A 15000-nucleotide genomic window follows, 5' to 3' on the forward strand; every position below is an offset into this window, starting at 1 on the left:
ACAGAATAGAACTGAATAGAACAGAATTTAACAAAATAGATCTGAATAGAACAGAATTGAACAGAATAGAACAGAGCAGAACTGAATAGAACAGAATTTAACAAAATAGAACTGAATAGAACAGAATTTAACAAAATAGAACTGAATAGAACAGAATTTAACAAAATAGAACTGAATAGAACAGAATTTAACAAAATAGAACTGAATAGAACACAATTGAACAGAATAGAACAGCGCAGAACTGAATAGAACAGAATTTAACAAAATAGAACTGAATAGAACAGAATTTAACAGAATAGAACTGAATAGAACAGAATTTAACAGAATAGAACTGAATAGAACAGAATTGAACAGAATAGAAGTGAATAGAACAGAATTGAACAGAATAGAACTGAATAGAACAGAATTGAACAGAATAGAACAGAATAGAACAGAATAGAACTGAATAGAACAGAATAGAACAGAATAGAACTGAATAGAACAGAATTGAACAGAATAGAACAGAATAGAACTGAATAGAACAGAATTGAACAGAATAGAACAGAGCAGAACTGAATAGAACAGAATTTAACAAAATAGAACTGAATAGAACAGAATTTAACAAAATAGAACTGAATAGAACAGAATTTAACAAAATAGAACTGAATAGAACAGAATTTAACAAAATAGAACTGAATAGAACACAATTGAACAGAATAGAACAGCGCAGAACTGAATAGAACAGAATTTAACAAAATAGAACTGAATAGAACAGAATTTAACAGAATAGAACTGAATAGAACAGAATTTAACAGAATAGAACTGAATAGAACAGAATTGAACAGAATAGAACTGAATAGAACAGAATTGAACAGAATAGAACTGAATAGAACAGAATAGAACTGAATAGAACAGAATAGAACAGAATAGAACTGAATAGAACAGAATTGAACAGAATAGAACAGAATAGAACTGAATAGAACAGAATTGAACAGAATAGAACTGAATAGAACAGAATTGAACAGAATAGAACAGAATAGAACAGAATAGAACAGAATAGAACTGAATAGAACAGAATAGAACAGAATAGAACTGAATAGAACAGAATTGAACAGAATAGAACTGAATAGAACTGAATAGAACAGAGCAGAACTGAATAGAACTGAATAGACTGTCTTGTCCAACATGACTGGTATTATATTAATATATAACACATAGCTCTGGTCCAGGGTGAATACAGACTGGTATTATATTAATATATATAACACATAGCTCTGGTCCAGGGTGAATACAGACTGGTATTATATTAATATATATAACACATAGCTCTGGTCCAGGGTGAATACAGACTGGTATTATATTAATATATAACACATAGCTCTGGTCCAGGGTGAATACAGACTGGTATTATATTAATATATATAACACATAGCTCTGGTCCAGGGTGAATACAGACTGGTATTATATTAATATATAACACATAGCTCTGGTCCAGGGTGAATACAGACTGGTATTATATTAATATATATAACACATAGCTCTGGTCCAGGGGTGAATACAGACTGGTATTATATTAATATATATAACACATAGCTCTGGTCCAGGGTGAATACAGACTGGTATTATATTAATATATAACACATAGCTCTGGTCCAGGGTGAATACAGACTGGTATTATATTAATATATATAACACATAGCTCTGGTCCAGGGTGAATACAGACTGGTATTATATTAATATATATAACACATAGCTCTGGTCCAGGGTGAATACAGACTGGTATTATATTAATATATAACACATAGCTCTGGACCAGGGTGAATACAGACTGGTATTATATTAATATATAACACATAGCTCTGGTCCAGGGTGAATACAGACTGGTATTATATTAATATATAACACATAGCTCTGGTCCAGGGTGAATACAGACTGGTATTATATTAATATATATAACACATAGCTCTGGTCCAGGGTGAATACAGACTGGTATTATATTAATATATAACACATAGCTCTGGTCCAGGGTGAATACAGACTGGTATTATATTAATATATAACACATAGCTCTGGTCCAGGGTGAATACAGACTGGTATTATATTAATATATATAACACATAGCTCTGGTCCAGGGTGAATACAGACTGGTATTATATTAATATATATAACACATAGCTCTGGTCCAGGGTGAATACAGACTGGTATTATATTAATATATAACACATAGCTCTGGTCCAGGGTGAATACAGACTGGTATTATATTATATATATAACACATAGCTCTGGTCCAGGGTGAATACAGACTGGTATTATATTAATATATATAACACATAGCTCTGGTCCAGGGTGAATACAGACTGGTATTATATTAATATATAACACATAGCTCTGGTCCAGGGTGAATACAGACTGGTATTATATTAATATATATAACACATAGCTCTGGTCCAGGGTGAATACAGACTGGTATTATATAAATATATATAACACATAGCTCTGGTCCAGGGTGAATACAGACTGGTATTATATTAATATATATAACACATAGCTCTGGTCCAGGGTGAATACAGACTGGTATTATATTAATATATATAACACATAGCTCTGGTCCAGGGTGAATACAGACTGGTATTATATTAATATATAACACATAGCTCTGGTCCAGGGTGAATACAGACTGGTATTATATTAATATATAACACATAGCTCTGGTCCAGGGTGAATACAGGCTGGTATTATATTAATATATAACACATAGCTCTGGTCCAGGGTGAATACAGACTGGTATTATATTAATATATATAACACATAGCTCTGGTCCAGGGTGAATACAGACTGGTATTATATTAATATATATAACACATAGCTCTGGTCCAGGGTGAATACAGGCTGGTATTATATTAATATATAACACATAGCTCTGGACCAGAGCTTTACATCACACCATAATAACATGTATGTTTACAAAACAATACCAACAAACGAAGCAACAACTCACCCTGCGACAGCGATGTAATTCCCCAGTGTCTTCTGCCATTTGTACTGGAGACAGGACCCCAACCAGGCTCTGTCTGTGAGGGTGAAAACTCGCTAGAGGGAGAGACAGAGAGAGAGAGAGAGAGAGAGAGAGAGAGAGAGAGAGAGAGAGAGAGACAGAGAGAGACAGGGACAGGTAGAGAGACAGGGAGAGAGAGATAGACAGAGAGAGAGACAGGGACAGGGAGAGAGAGACAGAGAGAGACAGGGAGAAAGAGAGAGAGACAGAGAGGGGGAGAGAGAGAGACAGGGAGAGACAGAGAGAGAGACAGAGAGCGAGAGAGGGGGGAGAGACAGAGACAGACAGACGAGAGAGAGAGAGAGAGAGAGAGAGAGAGAGAGAGAGAGAGAGAGAGAGAGAGAGAGAGAGAGAGAGAGAGAGAGAAATATAAGAATGTGGTCTAGCGGAGCCTGTTTCAGTAAAAAGCTGCAGGATAGGGGCTGGAGAAATGTAATCACTCTCAAATTCATAGACAGAGCTTTGGCAGCAAGGACTGACCATCCATGATATCAACATGTTTTGAGGCTACAGTGTTTGTTTCCAAACATTAGGGTAAAACAAGCTTATATTCTGGGTTCTGATGGAGGACGACAGTTGAACTAAGTTCATGAGGCATTTATAAGTTATATTCTTCATGAATGAATGAGTACATATCATGAATTTATAAATCCAAAATGGATGTAACGTTAGCAACTACAGATTGCCCCTTTAACGCCGCAGACCACAGCAGGGTTTCCCAAAGTCGGTCCTGGGGACCATCCTGGGTGACCGTTTTGGTTTTTGCCCTTGTTCAACACAGCTTGTTCAAAAACAAAATCTAAGCTTGATAATGAACTGGTTGCTTGATAACGAACTGGTTGCTTGATAACGAACTGGTTGCTTGATAACGAACTGGTTGCTTGATAATGAACTGGTTGCTTGATAATGAACTGGTTGCATGATAATGAACTGGTTGCTTGATAACAAACTGGTTGCTTGATAATGAACTGGTTGCTTGATAATGAACTGGTTACTTGACTGTGTAGTACAAACCCAAAATGTGCATGGGAGGATAGAGTTCGTGAACCCCTTGTCAACAGAACATATAACCACCCTCAGCCTGGGTACGAATCCCGACTCCACCGTACCGGTATCTCCCTCTTATCGCTGTATTTCACCACTCAAGTCTGCTACCGTTATCCATGTCCCAATAAAGGGAGCTAGTGTGTAACAGGTGGTTTGACTTGGTGCAAATGATTAGTTAGCTAGTCAAGAAGTAGCCTTACTGGTAACGTTAGTTAGCTAGTCAAGAAGTAGCCTTACTGGTAACGTTAGTTAGCTAGCCAAGAAGTAGCCTTACTGGTAACGTTAGCTAGCTAGCCAAGAAGTAGCGTTACTGGTAACGTTAGTTAGCTAGCCAAGAAGTAGCCTTACTGGTAACGTTAGTTAGCTAGCCAAGACGTAGCCTTACTGGTAACGTTAGCTAGCCAAGACATAGCCTTACTGGTAACGTTAGTTAGCTAGTCAAGAAGTAGCCTTACTGATAACGTTAGTTAGCTAGCCAAGAAGTAGCCTTACTGGTAACGTTAGTTAGCTAGCCAAGAGGTAGCCTTACTGGTAACGTTAGCTAGCTAGCCAAGAAGTAGCGTTACTGGTAACGTTAGTTAGTTAGCTAGCCAGCTAACGTTAGCTACATTTGGGTTCAGGGAGCGCACAACCAAAACAAAAAGCGTATCTAATGGAAATACCCGGTTTAAGTAAGTATATACAGATATTATATAACTATACCCGTGTTGTTTCTAAACACAATACCTTCATTTTTTATTTGTGTGTTTAGTCTTGAAGTAATCTTCACCAAAACATCGCTGCAATTATGTGTCAATATCCCAGAATGCTTCACTCTTCAGCGTCCCCATCGACCGAAGCGGTGTCATAGCAACAGCCAATGAGCGCCGCTCTGGAGCCAAATCTGGAGCCAATGACGCGCCGCTCTGGAGCGTCTTGTTTTGACCAGCAGCTGTCCGTCAAATTCCGGGTTTCACTGACAATTACATACCGGGTCTTCACCGGGTCTTCACAAAACACCCGTACCTGTTGACTTTTTACACCTTTTGTTGTTTTACAGCCTCACTTCAAAATTTGATTTACATAGATGTTTTATTTTATCTCACCCATATACACACACACACACACACACACACACACACACACACACACACACACACACACACACACACACACACACACACATTACCCCCTTAATAATGACAAAGTGAAAACATGTTTTAGACAAGTATTGTAAATGAAATACAACAGGTGTAGAATAACAGTGAAATGCTTACTTAGTGTACACCTGTTGTTTTTACCAAGCATGATGAAAAATAACATTTGATTTAATAATTAGTTACACTTGTAATACAAATTAATATAAGTGAGAAACAGTCTCAAAATGTTGATATGTTGACAACAATGCAGAGAAATAAAATAGAAAAATAATACTACAAGTTATAATACACAATGAGTAAGGATAACTTGGCTATATAAACGGGGTACCAGTACTGAGTCAATGTCCAGGGGTACTAGGTAATAACATGGCTATATAAACGGGGTACCAGTACTGAGTCAATGTCCAGGGGTACTAGGTAATAACATGGCTATATAAACGGGGTACCAGTACTGAGTCGATGTCCAGGGGTACTAGGTAATAACATGGCTATATAAACGGGGTACCAGTACTGAGTCAATGTCCAGGGGTACTAGGTAATAACATGGCTATATAAACGGGGTACCAGTACCGAATCAATGTCCAGGGGTACTAGGTAATAACATGGCTATATAAACGGGGTACCAGTACTGAGTCGATGTCCAGGGGTACTAGGTAATAACATGGCTATAAACACGGGGTACCAGTACTGAGTCAATGTCCAGGGGTACTAGGTAATAACATGGCTATATAAACGGGGTACCAGTACTGAGTCGATGTCCAGGGGTACTAGGTAATAACATGGCTATAAACACGGGGTACCAGTACTGAGTCAATGTCCAGGGGTACTAGGTAATAACATGGCTATATAAACGGGGTACCAGTACTGAGTCAATGTCCAGGGGTACTAGGTAATAACATGGCTATATAAACGGGGTACCAGTACTGAGTCAATGTCCAGGGGTACTAGGTAATAACATGGCTATATAAACGGGGTACCAGTACTGACTGGATATCCAGGGGTACTAGGTAATAACATGGCTATATAAACGGGGTACCAGTACTGAGTCAATGTCCAGGGGTACTAGGTAATAACATGGCTATATAAACGGGGTACCAGTACTGACTGGATGTCCAGGGGTACTAGGTAATAACATGGCTATATAAACGGGGTACCAGTACTGAGTCAATGTCCAGGGGTACTAGGTAATAACTTGGCTATATAAACGGGGTACCAGTACTGAGTCAATGTCCAGGGGTACTAGGTAATAACATGGCTATATAAACGGGGTACCAGTACTGAGTCAATGTCCAGGGGTACTAGGTAATAACATGGCTATATAAACGGGGTACCAGTACTGAGTCAATGTCCAGGGGTACTAGGTAATAACATGGCTATATAAACGGGGTACCAGTACTGAGTCAATGTCCAGGGGTACTAGGTAATAACATGGCTATATAAACGGGGTACCAGTACTGAGTCAATGTCCAGGGGTACTAGGTAATAACATGGCTATATAAACGGGGTACCAGTACTGAGTCAATGTCCAGGGGTACTAGGTAATAACATGGCTATATAAACGGGGTACCAGTACTGAGTCAATGTCCAGGGGTACTAGGTAATAACATGGCTATATAAACGGGGTACCAGTACTGAGTCAATGTCCAGGGGTACTAGGTAATAACATGGCTATAAACACGGGGTACCAGTACTGAGTCAATGTCCAGGGGTACTAGGTAATAACATGGCTATATAAACGGGGTACCAGTACTGAGTCAATGTCCAGGGGTACTAGGTAATAACATGGCTATATAAACGGGGTACCAGTACTGAGTCAATGTCCAGGGGTACTAGGTAATAACATGGCTATATAAACGGGGTACCAGTACTGAGTCAATGTCCAGGGGTACTAGGTAATAACATGGCTATATAAACGGGGTACCAGTACTGAGTCAATGTCCAGGGGTACTAGGTAATAACATGGCTATATAAACGGGGTACCAGTACTGAGTCAATGTCCAGGGGTACTAGGTAATAACATGGCTATATAAACGGGGTACCAGTACTGAGTCAATGTCCAGGGGTACTAGGTAATAACATGGCTATATAAACGGGGTTCCAGTACTGACTGGATGTCCAGGGGTACTAGGTAATAACATGGCTATAAACACGGGGTACCAGTACTGAGTCAATGTCCAGGGGTACTAGGTAATAACATGGCTATATAAACGGGGTACCAGTACTGAGTCAATGTCCAGGGGTACTAGGTAATAACATGGCTATATAAACGGGGTACCAGTACTGAGTCAATGTCCAGGGGTACTAGGTAATAACATGGCTATAAACACGGGGTACCAGTACTGAGTCAATGTCCAGGGGTACTAGGTAATAACATGGCTATAAACACGGGGTACCAGTACTGAGTCAATGTCCAGGGGTACTAGGTAATAACATGGCTATATAAACGGGGTACCAGTACTGAGTCAATGTCCAGGGGTACTAGGTAATAACATGGCTATATAAACGGGGTACCAGTACCGAATCAATGTCCAGGGGTACTAGGTAATAACATGGCTATATAAACGGGGTACCAGTACTGAGTCGATGTCCAGGGGTACTAGGTAATAACATGGCTATAAACACGGGGTACCAGTACTGACTGGATGTCCAGGGGTACTAGGTAATAACATGGCTATATAAACGGGGTACCAGTACTGAGTCAATGTCCAGGGGTACTAGGTAATAACATGGCTATAAACACGGGGTACCAGTACTGAGTCAATGTCCAGGGGTACTAGGTAATAACATGGCTATATAAACGGGGTACCAGTACTGAGTCGATGTCCAGGGGTACTAGGTAATAACATGGCTATATAAACGGGGTACCAGTACTGAGTCAATGTCCAGGGGTACTAGGTAATAACATGGCTATATAAACGGGGTACCAGTACTGAGTCGATGTCCAGGGGTACAAGGTAATAACATGGCTATATAAACGGGGTACCAGTACTGAGTCAATGTCCAGGGGTACTAGGTAATAACATGGCTATATAAACGGGGTACCAGTACTGAGTCAATGTCCAGGGGTACTAGGTAATAACATGGCTATATAAACGGGGTACCAGTACTGAGTCAATGTCCAGGGGTACTAGGTAATAACATGGCTATATAAACGGGGTACCAGTACTGAGTCAATGTCCAGGGGTACTAGGTAATAACATGGCTATATAAACGGGGTACCAGTACCGAGTCAATGTCCAGGGGTACTAGGTAATAACATGGCTATAAACACGGGGTACCAGTACCGAATCAATGTCCAGGGGTACTAGGTAATAACATGGCTATAAACACGGGGTACCAGTACCGAATCAATGTCCAGGGGTACAAGGTAATAACATGGCTATATAAACGGGGTACCAGTACTGACTGGATGTCCAGGGGTACTAGGTAATAACATGGCTATAAACACGGGTACCAGTACTGAGTCGATGTCCAGGGGTACTAGGTAATAACATGGCTATAAACACGGGGTACCAGTACCGAGTCAATGTCCAGGGGTACTAGGTAATAACATGGCTATAAACACGGGGTACCAGTACCGAATCAATGTCCAGGGGTACTAGGTAATAACATGGCTATATAAACGGGGTACCAGTACTGACTCGATATCCAGGGGTACTAGGTAATAACATGGCTATAAACACGGGGTACCAGTACCGAATCAATGTCCAGGGGTACTAGGTAATAACATGGCTATATAAACGGGGTACCAGTACTGAGTCAATGTCCAGGGGTACAAGGTAATAACATGGCTATATAAACGGGGTACCAGTACTGAGTCGATGTCCAGGGGTACTAGGTAATAACATGGCTATATAAACGGGGTACCAGTACTGAGTCGATATCCAGGGGTACTAGGTAATAACATGGCTATATAAACGGGGTACCAGTACTGAGTCAATGTCCAGGGGTACTAGGTAATAACATGGCTATATAAACGGGGTACCAGTACCGAGTCAATGTCCAGGGGTACTAGGTAATAACATGGCTATATAAACGGGGTACCAGTACCGAATCAATGTCCAGGGGTACTAGGTAATAACATGGCTATAAACACGGGGTACCAGTACTGAGTCAATGTCCAGGGGTACTAGGTAATAACATGGCTATATAAACGGGGTACCAGTACCGAATCAATGTCCAGGGGTACTAGGTAATAACATGGCTATAAACACGGGGTACCAGTACCGAATCAATGTCCAGGGGTACTAGGTAATAACATGGCTATAAACACGGGGTACCAGTACTGACTGGATGTCCAGGGGTACTAGGTAATAACATGGCTATAAACACGGGGTACCAGTACCGAATCAATGTCCAGGGGTACTAGGTAATAACATGGCTATAAACACGGGGTACCAGTACCGAATCAATGTCCAGGGGTACTAGGTAATAACATGGCTATATAAACGGGGTACCAGTACCGAATCAATGTCCAGGGGTACTAGGTAATAACTTGGCTATATAAACGGGGTACCAGTACCGACTGGATGTCCAGGGGTACTAGGTAATAACATGGCTATATAAACGGGGTACCAGTACTGACTCGATGTCCAGGGGTACTAGGTAATAACATGGCTATATAAACGGGGTACCAGTACTGAGTCGATGTCCAGGGGTACTAGGTAATAACTTGGCTATATAAACGGGTACCAGTACCGACTGGATGTCCAGGGGTACAAGGTAATAACATGGCTATAAACACGGGGTACCAGTACTGAGTCAATGTCCAGGGGTACTAGGTAATAACATGGCTATAAACACGGGGTACCAGTACCGAGTCAATGTCCAGGGGTACTAGGTAATAACTTGGCTATAAACACGGGGTACCAGTACCGACTCAATGTCCAGGGGTACTAGGTAATAACATGGCTATAAACACGGGGTACCAGTACCGACTCGATGTCCAGGGGTACAAGGTAATAACATGGCTATAAACACGGGGTACCAGTACTGAGTCGATGTCCAGGGGTACTAGGTAATAACATGGCTATATAAACGGGGTACCAGTACTGAGTCGATGTCCAGGGGTACTAGGTAATAACATGGCTATATAAACGGGGTACCAGTACCGAATCGATGTCCAGGGGTACTAGGTAATAACATGGCTATATAAACGGGGTACCAGTACCGAGTCAATGTCCAGGGGTACTAGGTAATAACATGGCTATATAAACGGGTACCAGTACCGAGTCAATGTCCAGGGGTACTAGGTAATAACATGGCTATAAAAACGGGGTACCAGTACTGAGTCGATGTCCAGGGGTACTAGGTAATAACATGGCTATATAAACGGGGTACCAGTACTGAGTCAATGTCCAGGGGTACTAGGTAATAACATGGCTATATAAACGGGGTACCAGTACTGACTGGATATCCAGGGGTATGAGGTAATTGAGGTAGATACAGTATGTACATACAGGTAGGGATAAAGTGACTGACTAGTCAACAGGATAGATAATAGACAGTACCATCAGTGTACGTGATGAGTCAAAAAAAGTCAATGCAGATAGTCTGGGTAGCTGTTTGGTTAACTATTTAACTATTTAGCAGTCTTATTTATTTATTTCTTTATTTAACTAGGCAAGTCAGTTAAGAACAAATTCTTATTTTACAATGGCGGCCTAGGAACAGTGGGTTAACTGTGATCGATAATGTCAGAATGCCACACTGAAGACTAACAAAACCGCTCCCACAATCTTCTTTATTATAAAGGTCTCTCAGACAATCATCAGTCATTTGTGTAAGTGCTGTGCTTGTTGAATGTGCTTCTCTATAAGCGTGCTGAAAGTCTGTTGTCAATTTGTTTACTGTAAAACAGCATTGTATCTGGTCAAACCAAATTTTTCTCGCAGAAGTTTACAAAGGGTTGGTAACAGGCTGATTGGTCGGCTATCTGAGCCAGTAAAAAGGGGGCTTTACTATTCCTGGGTCGAGGAAGGACTTTAGCTTCCTTCCAGGCCTGAAGGCTCTACTTTATGGCTACTACACTCTCTAGTAGGCTTAAATTCAAGATGTGGCAAATCGGAGTGGCAATATCGTCCGCTATTATCCTCAGTCATTTCCCATCCAAGTTGTCAGACCCCGGTGGCTTGTCATTGTTGATAGACAACAATAATTTTTTCACCTCTTCCTCACCAACTTTACGTAATTTAAAATGACAATGTTTGTCTTTCATAATTTGGTCAGATATACTTGGATGTGTGGTGTCAGTGTTTTGTTGTTGGCATGTAATCTTGCCAATGAAAAAGTAGTTGGCAATATCAGTGGGTTTGGTGAGGAATGAGCCATCTGTTTCAATGAGTGATGGAGTTGAGTTTGCCTTTTTTTCCACAGAATTTAATTGAAGTTGCTCCAAAGCTTTTTACTATCATTCTTTATTTCATTTATATCAGTTTCATAATGTAGTTTCTTCTTCTTTGTATTCAGTTTAGTGAAATTATTTCTCAATTTGCAATAAGTTTATCAAATCGGATGTGCAGTCAGACTTATTTGCCATTCCTTTAGCCTTATCCCCTCTCAATAACACAATTTTTCAATTCCTCATCAATCCACGGGGATTTAACAGTTTTTACAGTAATTTTCTTAATGGGTACATGCTTATTAGCAACTGGAATAAGCAATTTCATAAATGTGTCAAGTGCAGCGTCTGGTTGCTCCTCATTACACACCACAGAACAACAAATATTATTTACATCATCAACATATGAATCACTACAACACTTATTGCATGACCTCTTATACACTATATTAGGCCCAGCCTTTGGTTTTCCTAGATATGGCTACTATATTGTCATCATTACATCCGATGGATGTGGATACTGCTTTCAAGCAAATTTCTGCTCCATTGGTAAAGATGTGATCAATACATGTTGATGATTTTATTCCTATACTGTTTGTAACGACCCTGGGAGGTTGACTGATAACCTGAACCAGGTTGCAGTCACTGGTTACAGTTTGAAGCTTTTTTCTTGAGTGGACAGCTTGATGAAAGCCAGTCAATATTTAAATCACCCAGAAAATATACCTCTCTGTTGATATCACATTCATTATCAAGCATTTCACACATGTTATCCAGATACTGACTGTTAGAACTTGGTGGTCTATAGCAGCTTCCCACCAGAATGGGGCTTTAGGTGAGACAGATGAACCTGTAGCCATATTACTTCAACAGTATTTAACATGAGATCCTCTCTAATCTTTACAGGAATGTGGTTCTGAATATAAAACAGCAACACCTCCACCATTGGAATTCCTGTCTTTTCAGTAAAATGTTATAACCATGTATTGCTACCACTGTATCATCAAAGGTATTATCTAAGTGAGTTTCAGAATATGAATGTCATCTGTTATTAGTAAATTGATTTCATGAACCTTGTTTCTTAAGCTAAATATGTTAACGTGGGCTATTTTCAGCACTTTTCTGGGATGCTTGCTTGTTTTCATTGCTTTACTGGGAAGCTTAGCAGAGGTAGACATGCTCATGTTATTTATGTTAGTAGGCAGGGTGAGCTGCACCCAGTGGACCTCCTACTAGGGCACACCGCCTCAGTGCTAACAGTATACATCTGGTATGTAAGCACATGATTACAGCATACAACAGCTGTAGGATCAGCAGAGGCATTCAGGGCAGTTAGAGAGACATACATTAGGTCACTTACATTGTGTCTACTGACAGCCCTGGTGTAATGTACATTTACTGAAGCGTTATGACAGCTCTGCGTCACAATGGTACCTGTGTAGTCATGCAGGATTTTAGCTGTTGTCATAACGACAGTTTAATTGATAAATCCCCAGCATTCCATGTAACATTGAATAAATACATTAGATTAGTTACTTTGGTTAATGGGCCAGTTTCCCCAGACACAGATTAAGTCTAGTCCTGGACCTTAAAGAACTTTCTATTGAAACTTCCATTGAGCATGCTTTTTAGTCCAGCACTAGACTCAATCTGTGTCCAGGAAACAGGCCCCATATGTATTACTGACATGCTTGTCCTTGTTCAGGACTCCACACACTGGCTTCAGATTGAACCCTTGACTTCCACTGTCCAGGGATTGACCATGTTCAGGTCAAATATTGTGGATTTTGCAACATTTGCCCATTATTCTTTTTTAATAAAAGCATTCAATCTCTGTCAATTTGGTTGTTGATCATTTCAAGACAACTATTTTTAAGTCTTGCCATAGATTTTTTTTTAAAAATATATTTCAGTCAAAACTGTACCTCCGCCACTCAGGAACAGTCAATGTCATCTTGGAAAGCATCTCCTGTGTAAACACCCCATACCCAACCTCAATGAATATATATATATATATACACAAGTTTAGGACAGAGACTGAATTTTAATACAAATGGTTTATTATCATACATTTCTTTATCCATCCCTGGGTAGGACATGAAGTGGAGGGGGGGAGAGAGAGGGAGACAGGGGGGAGAGAGGGGAGTGGAAGAGAGGAAGAAAGGGGGAAGAAGGGGAAGGGGGGAGTAGAAGAAGGAGAGGGAGGGAGAGAGAGGGAGAAGAGGGAGAGAGGGAGAGAGAGGGAGAAGGGGGAGAGAGAGGGAGAAAGTAGAAGAAGGAGAGGGAGGGAGAGAGAGGGAGAAGAGGGAGAGAGAGGGAGAAGGGGGAGAGAGAGGGAGAAAGTAGAAGAAGGAGAGGGAGGGAGAAGAGGGAGAGAGAGGGAGAAGGAGGAGAGAGAGGGAGAGAGAGGGAGAAAGTAGAAGAAGGAGAGGGAGGGAGAGAGAGGGAGAAGGGGGAGAGAGAGGGAGAGAGAGAGAGAGAGAGAGGGAGAAGGGGGAGAGAGAGGGAGAAGGGGGAGAGAGAGGGAGAAGGAGGAGAGAGAGGGAGAGAGAGAGAGAGAGGTAGAAGGGGAAGGGAGGTATATATGGTGCCCTACTGTATGTGGCTTTGGTCAAAAGTAGTGCACTATTATAGGGAATAGGGTGCCATTTGAGGGGTACATCCCCACTGTGTAGTAACACAGGAGCTTGTATGTTATTTACACAGGAACTGTCTCTCACTAAACACTTAGCCCACCTTAACACACTGACTGGAAGCACAGAGATGATATGAGAGACCAGAGATACTGTCGTCTCCTCTCACTAAACACTCAGCCCACCTTAACACACTGACTGGAAGCACAGAGATGATATGAGAGACCAGAGATACTGTCGTCTCCTCTCACTAAACACTCAGCCCACCTTAACACACGGACTGGAAGCACAGAGATGATATGAGAGACCAGAGATACTGTCGTCTCCTCTCACTAAACACTCAGCCCACCTTAACACACTGACTGGAAGCACAGAGATGATAGGAGAGACCAGAGATACTGTCGTCTCCTCTCACTAAACACTCAGCCCACCTTAACACACTGACTGGAAGCACAGAGATGATATGAGAGACCAGAGATACTGTCGTCTCCTCTCACTAAACACTCAGCCCACCTTAACACACTGACTGGAAGCACAGAGATGATATGAGAGACCAGAGATACTGTCGTCTCCTCTCACTAAACACTCAGCACACCTTAACACACTGACTGGAAGCACAGAGATGATATGAGAGACCAGAGATACTGTCGTCTCCTCTCACTAAACACTCAGCCCACCTTAACACACTGACTGGAAGCACAGAGATGATATGAGAGACCAGAGATACTGTCGTCTGAATGGTACATAGTTTCATATTGTACATCTGAATGGTACATAGTTACATATTGTACATCTGAATGGTACATA

At 41.1% G+C, this 15000-nt stretch overlaps 1 protein-coding gene across 1 annotated transcript in view; it reads right to left on the reverse strand.

Annotated features, from left to right (window-relative positions):
* LOC106596329 (WD repeat-containing protein 19) overlaps window positions 1–4928 on the reverse strand; it is a gene marked incomplete at its 3' end in the record, with an annotated part of 18953 nt that extends 14025 nt beyond the window's left edge. Inside the window, exons 1-2 of the mRNA XM_045713075.1 lie at window positions 4808–4928; window positions 2978–3069 (exon numbers count right to left, since the gene is read on the reverse strand). Coding sequence (XP_045569031.1) covers window positions 2978–3069; window positions 4808–4813 — 98 coding nt within the window. The remainder of the gene's footprint in view (window positions 1–2977; window positions 3070–4807) is intronic.
* Between the last annotated feature and the right edge of the window lie 10072 nt (window positions 4929–15000).

Source organism: Salmo salar, unplaced genomic scaffold (genome assembly GCF_905237065.1).
Source record: "Salmo salar unplaced genomic scaffold, Ssal_v3.1, whole genome shotgun sequence".
NCBI lineage: Eukaryota > Metazoa > Chordata > Actinopteri > Salmoniformes > Salmonidae > Salmo > Salmo salar.